This window comes from Zootoca vivipara, chromosome 13 (genome assembly GCF_965207765.1).
Source record: "Zootoca vivipara chromosome 13, rZooViv2.hap1.1, whole genome shotgun sequence".
Lineage (NCBI taxonomy): Eukaryota > Metazoa > Chordata > Lepidosauria > Squamata > Lacertidae > Zootoca > Zootoca vivipara.
In genome coordinates this window covers 39,208,268-39,220,983 of record NC_142596.1, presented here as the reverse complement: position 1 = coordinate 39,220,983, position 12,716 = coordinate 39,208,268, and the positions used below count along the sequence as shown (strand labels likewise).

The 12,716-nt window shown below is 47.7% G+C and overlaps 1 protein-coding gene across 1 annotated transcript in view; it reads right to left on the bottom strand.

Moving 5' to 3' along the window:
- Positions 1-773: 773 nt before the first annotated feature.
- Positions 774-12,716, bottom strand: part of LOC118092729 (BOS complex subunit NOMO1) — a 35,986-nt gene continuing 24,043 nt past the window's right edge. Inside the window, exons 23-31 of the mRNA XM_035131182.3 lie at positions 12,602-12,715; positions 9,977-10,104; positions 9,604-9,745; positions 7,885-7,968; positions 3,947-4,057; positions 3,529-3,630; positions 2,496-2,615; positions 1,697-1,789; positions 774-1,218 (exon numbers count right to left, since the gene is read on the bottom strand). Of these exons, the coding sequence (XP_034987073.2) occupies positions 1,087-1,218; positions 1,697-1,789; positions 2,496-2,615; positions 3,529-3,630; positions 3,947-4,057; positions 7,885-7,968; positions 9,604-9,745; positions 9,977-10,104; positions 12,602-12,715 (1,026 nt within the window). The 3' untranslated portion in view covers positions 774-1,086. The remainder of the gene's footprint in view (positions 1,219-1,696; positions 1,790-2,495; positions 2,616-3,528; positions 3,631-3,946; positions 4,058-7,884; positions 7,969-9,603; positions 9,746-9,976; positions 10,105-12,601; position 12,716) is intronic.

Genomic DNA, 12,716 nt, shown 5'->3' with positions numbered 1-12,716 from the left:
TGGATAGCTCAGCATTGGTAGCCATATTGGGATGGCGGTGCTCACCTGATCGTGGGGTTGGTGCCACTGCTGCTTGCCGCTAAGCGGGAAAAGGAGGTTGGTGCAGTGCGGTAAAGCAGGAGACTCTTAATCTCAGGGTTGTGGGTTCAAGATTTCTGCACTGCAGGGGGTTGGACTAGATGACCCCCGTGGTCCCTTCAACTATACTATTTTATGTCAGCTGGAAGAGATAAAAACCCTCATGAAGATATGGTTGTCCCAGCCATGTTGAAGCCTTCAAGCATGTGCAGTGTCAACAGATGGCTGCACATCTGCACAGGCATCCTGCGGTGGAGCCAGCAGCATGCCCAGGAGTGCATGGTGCAGCAGTGGCAGTGCTCATCTGACCTCCCGACAGACGAGGCTCTGCTTCCTTACCATGAAGGAGAGGGGAGGTCAGCGTGGTGCTAAGGTGCCAGCAGGAGTGCTGGATGGGTTCAGCCAGTGTGTTTGCACCGCACTGCACCAACCTCCTTTTCCCGCTTAGCGGCAAGCAGCAGTGGCACCAACCCCACGATCAGGTGAGCACCGCCATCCCAATATGGCCACCAATGCTGAGCTTGCCTGTGTTGGGGTCCATTGAAATCATGCAAACAGGACTGTATTTGTTTCCGTATGCTATCCTTAAGTATGTTTTGTTCTTGGGAGGGGGCGGGGAAGGGGTGTACGGAGTTTAAATGAAGAGACACAACACAAAAGGTTCACAAAGGTAAAAGATGAAAACTGAAACCAAATTTAACAGCCTGGGAGGCGAAATCAGGTTTTATTGGTTGCCATTCTTGCAAAACCGAGGAAAAAATAATAAGGTGTTATCTCCAACAATAAGTCGCCCGTCCCCCCGCAAACTGCATCCAGTGAGGGTCATGTTCTCCGTATCAAAATCCTGTTGGTTCATCGTCGCAACTATTGATATTCTGTAGATACCACATCTGGGATGGAACCTTAATGTAAACAAATGCCTTTCTCAGGTCCCAGGATTCAGTCCTGTTTAGGAGCTATGCTGCTTGAAAACGCCAGGGCTCTACCATGACAGGAGCTCTTTTCGCCTCATGTCCGCCTCATCTTCTGCTTCTTGGCCTGCCTCTTCATATCCTCAAGGCTCCCTGCGTCAGAACCCGCCTGCCCAAGCGTCCGCACCCCTTGGAGACGGCTGGTTAGCTGGAGGAGCAGGGGGATCAGCTATAGAAGGGGCAGAAAAATGCAGATAACCATGTTGGACCATTACAGCAACAATAGCATAATATAATCATTAAATATAGGGTGAGGAAACCTCTCTTTTTTCTTCAGCCCAAGAGTCGCATTTCCTGCTGGGCAGGGGATATGTGTCAGCAATGGGTGGGGACAAAGGCAAAAGTGGGTGGAGCAATTAATGTAAATTTTACCTTTGCTCAATAGACTATTTTCTGCATCCAATGACAGCCTCTCTCTACCCTCCCATCTAGGCAAGTGAGAGGCATTAACAAACTTCAAGGACATATTCCACTCAGGCAATGCCAAATAAGGCTGGTGAGGGGTATGACCTGGGGAGGAGGGGTGGCCTGGGGAGTTCCCAAGCCCCAGACAGAGAAGGTGAGAGGGGCCACATTTGGCTCCTGGGAAAAAAAGAGAGTAAAACTTCAACACTACTTACACTTACACACAGAGAGAGACACCTTACCTTATCATGGTTGTAACCAGCTAACAGAAGCAGCAGCGTTAATGGCAGGGCGATGTAAGATCCTTGTGCAATATCCTGCTCAGGCAGCTTTCTCTGCAAACAAGTCAAAAGTGTGTGGCTGTTAGTTCCTACAGAACGCTTAGTACAATTTGTCCCTTTGTATGTGTTTTTTAAAAAAGGTCTTGTGTAGCAGTTTTTCTCCCTTCCAAAGTGTGATTGCCCTTTCGAGTAGCCTTTCCCAGTCTTAGTGATGATGATGGGGGTGGTAGTCTAACAACATCTGGGAACCAAAGGTTGGGAAAGGCTGCTTTGGAGTTTTGTCGGGGTTGCTCAATGGAAAGGACAAGAAGTATGTGCTTGACAGCCATTGCTCCTCTTCCCCTGAAATGCACAGCTGCAGGGCAGTTGCTTAATTTCATCATCATCATCCACTATGCATTTTGGAAAGCTGCTTGTTTGCTATGTATTGGGACACATCTTAAGATATTGTAACAAAATGTTGCATGATGCTTTCAGAGATCGAAGAGCAAGTTTTCATCCATGTTTGGATATGATCGGATTTCATCTTGAATCCAGAGTTTTGAAACTTTGGGCGGGGGGGGGGGAGCGGTTTCTTTGAATTGCACCAGGTACCTGGCTGTTAGATCACATATAAAATGCCAAAAATCTTCCCTTGGAAACAAAGCAAGACCCAACTTTATTGAGAGCTAGGAAAACAGAAGAGCTGGAAATGAAAAGGGAGTCCCAACAGAACTTTCCCTTGCGTGTTTGCAGAATAGGCTGGCCAGAAGATGCTTACCGTAGGATTGAAAACCAAGGTGATGTGTTTGTGGTACCCAAGGGTGGTGAATGAAACTTGAGGCAAGGTGTAGTCGTACTGGGACCTGGAAAGCGTCGAGTCCAAAAGTACCACGTAATTCTGCCAATGAAAGAACAGGAGAGAACTGCTAGCGTTCAGTTGGGGGGGGGGAGTATAATCAGCCACGAGGGGCAAGCAAACGGGTTGTGGTGAGAGTTCGCAAGGGGAAAAGGTCCCATTCTGCTGCTCCCCAAAACCTGGAGCCTGTATCGCTTGCATTCCTAACCTTGAGTTAATGAGCCAACAAGATAAATGCCACAATGCAAAGCTGAACAGGAGAACCAGGATCTTCCAATTTGTCTGTGCACTTGGCCCTAAGTCATGGGTCTTCAACCAGTCTGTCAGGACGCCCAGTTGGCTCCACAAGCCAATCCCAACCATGTCAAGGTAAAGCTGTTGTTGCCAAATGGGACTCCGGCTAAAGCTGCCCAAACCGGGCTAGACACATTCTTCTGATGAGACACTCATTTCATTTATTTCGACGAGTGCTGCAAAGTGGCAAGAGACTTTTACAATCAGAAAGCTATTTCTGGCTAGCCGATCGCCCCACCTTCCTACAGTAATGTGTGTAGCCAGGGAGGTCTCTACGGAGCAGGGACAGAAGTGTCTACTGAGGTGGGAAACCCAGTTGCGTAGCGTTTGCCATCGTGGGTCTAATCACTGGCTTTCAATAGCTTCTCCGTTGTTTGACTAGGGACAAACCATCTGATTTTCATCTAGTAGCAATGCTAAGGCAGCACTACGGAAATGGCTCTGTGAACTGCCATTGGAGGATTAATAATGTGCCTTATTTGCACTATTAGGTATAAATCAAAAGTGAGTATGTGAAAGTGCTGCAGGCTTGGGAGTCAGAGGTTGGCCTTGGGTCTGGACCAGTTGAAGACCACTTCAGTGGTGAGCTAGATGAACCAGTGTTTTGCCTCAATATAAGGCACTTTCTAATCTTCCTACGCAGAAGCAAGGAAAATAATACCTCTCTGTCGCGGAGCAATGGTGGAAAGTGGAAGAACAGAGACTGGCCTAGTGAGACGGTGTGGACTGGGTTGTCAAGGTTCTCACTTTTGTAAAGCTTCACCTGTGAAGGGAGAAGACAGAGAAAAAGGCATGTGGCCTTTACTGGGATGGTTAAGATGGCGGCAATCTCATCCCCCTCCTCAGTTCTGACTCTTCCCAAGGCCCTTTGGCTCTAACTGCAGGGTTGCCAACATGGTATCCACGGGCACCAGGGCCCCTGCCAGTACCTCTTCTGGTGCCCACAAAAGGCCCCAGAATATATTCCCTCAAAAATTCACAATGCACAAGAATGAAGAGGGGTTACCCTTTAAGAAATCCACCCAGGGGGAGGGTGTCACATTGAGGAATCTCAAAAACAACAGGAAAGGTGCACTTACCCATAATGTTGGCAGATGCTCTGAGGAAGTGATCACGTTGCCACTCAGATCAAATTGGTTAATTTGGCGGAAAGCGATGATATTCACGTCCTCAATGTCATTGCTGCCAACCTACAATATGGAAAGTGGGGTGGGGGGTGGGGAAAGGTTCCTTTAACACCGGCCAGATGGAAGGCTTCGGATTAAATATGCTGCTCATATCAGCTCTCTGATCAGCTCCCTCGGCCGTAAAAATGAACATTCACGCTGCATTTCAGGCACTGCTGAAAAATATGTCCTCCTTCGTGTATGGAAGGGGGAAAGTGCCACGCACACATCAGTTTTTTCGAGAAGAACCAGGTATGAGTTCCCTCAAATGTATTCCTCAGACTCAACTCCTAAAACTGAAATAAGGAATTGGGCAGCAATTGTCGGTGATTTCCCCACCTCTGGTTCCATGACAAAAGGGCTGTGATTTAGAATGCTAAAGCATGATACTCCCTTAATGCTAGAACCCAGGATCACCCCAGGAAGATAAACGATACAATTGTCTGTGATCATACAATAGTAGAACATGAAGTATAGAATTTGCTATTGCTGGACTTGGTGATTGTCACCAACGTGGATGTCTTTTAAAGGGCATTGATTCACGGAAAAGAGGCATACCAATGGCCGTTAGCGACAGTGGCTACACAGGAAGCTGCTTTATCATGACTCAGATTTGTCCACCTGGAACAGTCTTGTCCACATAGACTGGCAGCAGGGTTTCACAGAGTAGGGTGTCTCCCAGCCCTACCTGGAGATTCAACTTGGGACCTTCTTAAATGAGAAGACCAACTGCTGGAACAGGCCAAAGGAATCCTGTTCTCACCATGGCCAACCAGGTGCCTGTAGGAAGGCTGCAACCAATATCTTAGCACAACAAAGCTCTCCCTGCTTGTGATGCACCACAGGTGATAGTCAGAAGCACAGTGACCCTGGGCAGTGGAGGTAGAACTTCCGTCACCATGGCTAGTAGATACCTGCAGGCTCACCCTCTCTAAATCTGTCTCAAAGTGATACGAATTGGTGGCCGTTGCTGCATCATGCGGGAGCGAATTTCAAAACTGCTGCAATGCACCTTGAGACAGCAGGGAGAAGGATATAAACAGAACATTGATTGCATCTCCCTCTGCCAGAACGGGTAATTTTTTTAGACCAGAGGTCCCCCAACCTCTGCTCATGGGTTATGGGTGGAGAAGGGAGAATGAAATCCTCTTGTTCACTTTTGCCATTAACGATAAACCATTTTATAAACCTTGTGTTGTGTCCCCTTCCTCCTCCTCTCCTCTGAGCTGCCTTTTCCCCAAAAACCAAAAAATGACCTCAGTTCGAAGATAATAATTTTATTATTTATACTCCGCCCAACTGACTGGGTTGCCCCAGCCGTTCTGGGTGGCTTCCAACAAATATAAAAAGCCTAATAAAACATTAAAAACTTCCCTATAGAAGAGCTGCCTTCTAAGTTGTATAGTTATTTATATATGCTCTGATCTATTCCGCCTGCCCCTTATTCCTTACTCAGTGGGCCTCTGCAAATGACTGGGTTTCCCAAACGGCGATTATAAATGGTCTGTATAATTCCTGATGTTTCTCTCTCTCTCTCTCTCTCTCTCTCTCTCTCTCTCTCATGGTCTGAAAACTCTGCATGAAACTAAATAGACTGTGAAAACTGTATTGTTGTTTTTTGCTTGACCAGGCTGAACAGAAGCCTCTTGCATGGAAAAACTGTTTGGATGTAGAAATAGAGTCCTTCCTTGCTAGTGACCTGTGAAACCTTCTCCCCCGCCCCTGTCCTTTGGTGCCCATTTAAGCTGGCTTCTGTGGAGTGGCCTTATTACCCCAGTTAAGTAGATGCTCGGAGAGGATTCTGTCCATTGTAGCAAAAGCAGAGCCCAGAATTCATTCAGGGTCTAAGATCAGGCTCCCCCAACCTGGTGCCCTCCAGATGTTGGTGAACACTTGAGTGCATCCAGTCCAGCCAGTGTGGCCGATTGTCAGGGATGAGGATAGCTGGGAATCCAAAGCGCTTTGGGGTTGTAGGCAACTAGGTTTTAACTCAAGAGTTATGCCCACTGAAATGACTGGACCTTAGTTATCTTTATTCCTTTCAATGGCTTTATATGGAGCAGCCCTGGATACAACCCTTGGAAGTCATGCAGGCCCCATCCGCACTGTACATTTAAAACAGTATCATAACACTTTAAACTGTTATGGCTTCCCCGCAAAGGATCCTGGGAAGTGTAGTTTGGGAAGAGTGCTGACAGATGTTAGGAGACCTCCTATTCCTCTAACAAGAGTTACAATTCCTGGAATAGTTTATCAATCCCTCTTCCCAGTGAACTGTGGTATGATTCTGCTTTAAAGTTAATAGTGCAGATAGGGCCCCAGTTGCTGGTCAGGACAACTGTGGAAAGAGCTGACTCCTTCCTGCCCTATTCATTGGCTTCTAGAGGCATCTGGTTGGCCACTAAGGAGGAAACAGGTTCCTTGGTTAGATGAAACTTTGGCACAGCGTACATTCTTACATTCTTGTTTACCGTCATAGCCGAGGAAAACCTCCAGATTTGGGGGTAATGTACCTTGGAATGCCAGTTGATAGAGGACAAACAAGGGAGTGGGCTATCCCCTCCATGTCCAGCTTTTGGGATTCCAGAAATCTGTGAAATAAGGTGCTGGAGTAGACAGAGCAAATTCTGATCTAGCTAGGCTTTTCTTATGCTCTTAACTGAAGGATTCCCTAGAATGTAAACAGCCGTGCACACAGAATAGCAGGTGAACAAGCTGTTAAATTTAAAGGTGGGAGAATCGCAGCGTGTACACACACACAAAACTAGTGGTAGTAGAAAACCGGCTTCAAAGTGAGTGAGCAACGTCTGGCCATGTCTCCAAAAATCAATGAAGCAACATACCAAGCATTTGGGGCATTACGTTGCTGCATCTACAACAACCTTGTAGGGTGGGTCAGCAGCAGACGCTGCAGGGCATCCCAATTCATAAGTCAATCTCTTGTAGAGCAATCCTATGTGTGTCTATCTGAAGAAACCCCCACTGTATTCAATGGGACTTGTACGCACAGAAGCAAGGGTGGGGAACCTGGGGCTTTCCTGATGCCACCAACTTACAACTCCCAGCATCCTTGAGTATCAGCCATGCTGGCTGGGCTGAAAGGAGCTGGAATCTGCTGACCAATGGAGAACACCAATAGCCTGATCTGAAGACAAGAATGGGCATTTGAAAGGAAGACCTGGGTTTTCTACCTGACGCTGGCCCTACTCAGAGTAGACCCACTTGAAATGAATGTGCATGGCTAACTTGGATCTGTTCATTCAATCTGTCTACTGAATGCAAGCCTAGAGAACTTTTAACCCCTCTTGATTCCCGCCACGGGTCAACATTTGTATTCCCAGGAGTGAAACTATCCCACCCCCCCTTGAGCTTATCGTTGTATAAGGTAAAGGTAAAGGACCCCTGGACGGTTAAGTCCAGTCAAAGGTGACTATAGGGTTGCGGAGCTCATCTCGCTTTCAGGCTAAGGGAGCCGGCGTTTGTCCACAGACAGCTTTCCGGGTCATGTGGCCAGTATGACTAAACCACTTCTGGAGCAACGGAACACCGTGACGGAAACCAGAGCGCTCAGAAATCCTGTTTACCTTTCCGCCGCAGCGGTACCTATTTATCTACTCGAACTGGCGTGCTTTCGAACTGCTAGGTAGGCAGGAGCTGGGACAGAGCAACAGGAGCTCACCCCATTGTGTGGATTTGAACCGCCAACCTTCTGATCGGCAAGCCCAAGAGGCTCAGTGGTTTAGACCACAGCGCCACCCGCATACCTACATCATTGTATATACTGTGGTGTTATGGGTAGCAGCATCCCCTTAACACGGCAAATCAGACCTTTAGTTCCAAGGGTGGCTTACCTCGATTGCAAAGTGCTGCGGAAGGGCTCTTTCGATGTGATCGTTGCCTTCAGCCTTCAGCTGGATGTGATACACACAGGCCGGCTTAAAAGAAAAAGGAAGAGGACCAATCCGAAGTGAAATTGATTTAAACCCAACGATTCCAATTCTTAACAACCAATGACAGCCATCTGGTTTCTACCCAAAACATAACTGAAGAAACTCAAATTTATCACAGCCATCCAGAGTTTTTAGGGAAGTGGCAGAGCACCTGCTTGGCAATCGGAAGGTTACAGGTTCAATCCCTGGCATCTCCAGGTTGGGCTTGGAGAGGCAACTGCCATTATCCTGGCCATTGGAAATACTAGCTGGAGGTCCTAATTCTTCTGGGGATGAGACTGAGTGAGCTGCTTGAAATTGAGCTCCATCCACACGACACATTTAAAGCACTAAGATACCACAGTCAGGGATCCACTTTCAGAATCCTGGGAACTGCAGTTTGCGAAGCGAGAATGGAATTGTTGTTAGGAGAGCCCTATCCTCTCCCTTACGAGCTACAGTTCCCAGAGTTCACAGGGAAGAGGGAGTGACTGTCAAACCACTCTGGGAACTGTAGCTCTGTGATGGGACAGCTCTCAGCACCCTTAACAAACTACTACCCTTAACATAATACAGGCACCCACAAACTCGGCCCTCCAGATGTTTTGGGACTACAACTCCCATCATCCCTAGCTAACAGGACCAGTGGTCAGGGATGAGGGGAACTGTAGCCCCAAAACAGCTGGAGGGCTGAGTTTGGGGGTGCCTGAAATAATACTTTGAGGGAAGCCATGGTAGCAGAGAATCAGAGTTTGAAGGGATCCTGAGGATCATCTCAGGGATATGCAGCTGCCCCATCTGGGATTCAAACCTGCAACCTTGGCATTATCAGCACCATGCTCTAACCAACGGAGCTACCCAGGCCTGGATGCTGCTTTGAATGCATAGTGCAGATGGAGCCTTAGCTAGGCACAAATTGAGTGGTCTAAAAATCAATCCCTCTTCCCAGGGAACTCTGGGAATGGTAGCTGTGAGGGACAGAGGATATCGCGAAGTCCCTCCCCTCCTGAGTTCAAGCCCATCCCCGAGCACAGGGGAAAGCAGAGAGAGTTCCGATTCCAGTGGGGAAGCAGGAAGTCGTGTCCGAGGCTCAGGCAAGGTAGCGGAGCCAGGGTCCCAGGTGGGACAGGAAGGGGCAAATAAGGGGGGGAGACCCATCCCCCCAACTCCGGAATTACGCAGAAAGAGGAGAGGAAAGAGGATGGGTCTGCCAAAGCTTTTGTGTTGGAGAAAGACGCGCCAAAAGCCATTCGGAGGTTCTGAACCCGACTGAGCACATCGCTCCGTGTAAATAGCAATGACTTCAGCACTGTAAATACGCAGCACCAATAAAAGAATAAAATGCAGAGCTGGGTAGAGTCGTTACTCTGAAGTAGTCCGCTCCAGCCACTGTGACAGCTCTGTGAGGGAAGAAGGGGTCTGCTAACCACTCTCAGCACCCTTCAGAAAAACTACAGTTCCCATGATTCTTTTGGGGGAAGCCATGGCTGCTTAAAGTGGTATGATACTGCTCGGAATGAACAGTGCAGATGCAGCCTTGGAGAAGCCAAGGATTGGACGTCCTGCATGCAGGGCTGTGTGCTGTGAATTACTGGAAATCAAACATCAGCCCCCCGGGTTCAAGCTCGTGCAGGATCTTACCAGCAGCCCCCGCAGCCTGAACTTGCCCTCTTCATCCGTCACGGTGTCTTCTCCATACATGCCGCACTCTCCCTGCCCAACGGCTTCCACTGAAATGCCTTGCTCAGGTTCACCGTTTAGAGAAGAAACGGTACCGTAGCAGCTGGAGAAAAGAGAATGAAAGAGTGCTCAGTTTCCATGGGGAGGAGGCTGGGAGGAACATGAACTCTATGGGGGGAAGAAACATTCAGCGGGGGAGGGAGGGAGTGGGGAGTTTGCAAGGGAGCTTGGGCATCTGTGCAGGCCATACTCAAAGCCTGCAGTCGAGCCCATGCAAGGCAAAATTTGCCCAGTGGCATTTTTTAAAATAGAGGGGCATCTCACGTCTACCAACCTGTACGCCGTCCTGTAACCAACTATTGTGATCTTCAGGTTTTGCCCTTCCTGCACTTCGATCATTTGAGACGAGGGCTCGAAGCGAAACTCCTTCATCATGGGCTTGAAATAGTACTGCCCTGGGCTCTGCAAGAGGCATCAAACAAGGGGCCATTATTTCACTCTGCTCCAGGCCTTCTGTACTGACACAAGAATGTCAGAAGAGTCCTGCTGGGTCAGGCCCATCTAGTCGGGCGACCAGCTCTCATAGCGACCAACCAGACGCCCCAAAGAGAACCGCAGAATCAAGAGAGCCCCACGTTGGGCAAAAGTTTCCCGCATTGCACGGGGTTGGACTTGATGACCCTTGTGGTCCCTTCCAACTCTACGATTCTAAGAATGCAACAGCATCCTACCGACTTGCAATTCCCACCAGCTGGTAATAAGAGGCATGCTGCCTCTGAGCAGGAGGGGAGGCAGCATAATTTAATGGCCTAACGATCTTTTTCGAAGAGCAGCTTACACAGAACTGAGACAAAGCACCGCGGCACTCCTCCCCCCCCCTTTTGTCTTCTGGGCTTGCAGGAGACAATCCGCTTCCGGCCAAGCCTTATGAACTAAGCCCTGGGAGGGTGCGTTGGGATTTCGAGATCAAAGCTAGCATGTAGCGAAAGAGAAGTGTGTCCTTGCCTGGCTCCAGCAAGCGTTGAGTGCCCAGGAGATTAGAGGTTTATAGAACAGCAAGGCTAAAGACGGATCTTTCAAACACCTACAAGCTATTTCATATACAGGAGTGCATTCAGACACACACAGGGAACAAGCTCTCTCTCATCGCTCATGGGTACATCGTCTATGAGGTATATCTGCGAGGTTCAAATACTCTACCTGGCATACGGCACCTTCCTATAGGATGCAGGAAGCTAACAAAGTGGATCGGACCATTAAGAATAAAAGAGCCTGCTAGATCAGGCCAATGACCCATCTGGTCCAGAATCCTGTTCCCACAGTGGCCAATCAGATGCCTATCGGAAGTCCACAAGCAGGACGTGACCACAAGAGCCCTCTCCCCTCCTGTGGTTTCCAGCAACTGATATTCAGAAGCATTTCTGCCTTTGACAGTGGAGACAGAACATAGCCTGCTCCTCTAGGAATTCATCTCATCCTCTTTCAAAAGCCCCCCAATGTTGGGGCCATCTCTGCCTTTTGTGGGAGCAAAGTCAACAGTTTTAATATGCGCCAAGTTAAGAAGTCCTTTCTTTTATCCATTCAGAATCTTCCCAAGTCCAGCTTCACTGGAAGTCATTACTGTGTTATGAGAGAGGGAGAAAAAAATTCTTCTCCAGACGCTTTCTCTATGTTGTGCATAATTTCACACACTTCTATCCTGTGGCCCCTCACTTGCCTTTTCTCAAAACCAGTGGTTTTTCAAGCTATTTTTTTTCTGGGCCAGAATAAAAATTTGCTTGCACCACACCAAACTTTGTACTGATAAGGAATACATTGGAAAACAAAAAGAAACAACTCCGAACAGTGTCTGATTGTTAGCCGCTTTGAGACTCCTTCAGGTAGTGCTAAAGCGGGATATCAAATCCAAACTCGTCTTCTGATTTATAACACACAACACAACTGCTTTATAATATAATCATGGGACATCCAGAAAGTACGAAACAGTGCAACTACATAAGAACACAAATCATTTCCAAAATATAATTATAAACGAGCCTCTAACATATACAGTATACCTTAAGTATGGATACAAATTCAATGAGGGGTATGAGTTGACCTGGCTTTTACCAGGTATATACCATTTATATTGGGTCTAATTTGAGACAAACAAACTCTCATCTCCCCATCAACACAAATAAGCCTTTCTCTTGCCTGATCCTTCATATTTGTCAAGAGTTGAAAACCCTTGTTCACAAAAACATGTCACTGAGAAATGTAGAAGAATAGACAATGCTCTTGAAGAGAGGAACGGATACTCTATACTATACTATACTATACTATACTATACTATACTATACTATACTATACTATACTATACTATACTATACTATGCTATACTACAATAACCCATTTCAATGTTTCTTTGATTGTCCTTGAATCTTCCTGCCTTGAATATTCCTGAAGTCCTGTGTACAGTAATGTTAGCTGTCGGGAGCTAAGGCCATAGGTACAAAGGAATGATCGGGAGTCGTTCAGCACTGAAAGCAAGCCCCACTGGGATTGACTGCACTAAGGAGTTCCCCAATGGAAACTCCCTGGTGCAGCCACAGGAGTCCCCGACACAAAGCCCCGCTTCATCCATCTGCAGGTGTGGTTTGAGCCCAAACCTACGTAAGGGGCTCACTTTGAAGCCGCTTTAAGCCAGGCACAGTCAAACTCAGCCCTCCAGATGTTTTGGGATTACAACTCCCATCATCCTTAGCTAACAGGACCAGTGGTCAGGGATGATGGGAATTAAACATCTGGAGGGTCGAGTTTGCCTATGCCAGCTTTAAGCTCTCATCAAAGTTGGCCTGCAGGAGGTGGAACCCAGTTCCCTGGTCTATGTATAAATAATAAAATCATCATCAGCATCATCAGGCCTCTAATGATTTTTCAGAGAGCAGATCCAAAAGAACAGTTGTGGACGTAACCCTACCAAGTTGGGGAAAGTTAGCATTCCATTGTCCTGAGTCAGGAGGTTTGAGCGGAAGACGCCTCCACTGAGGGACAGGAGGACTCCCGCAAGGGGGTGGTCATCTTCTGATTTAATC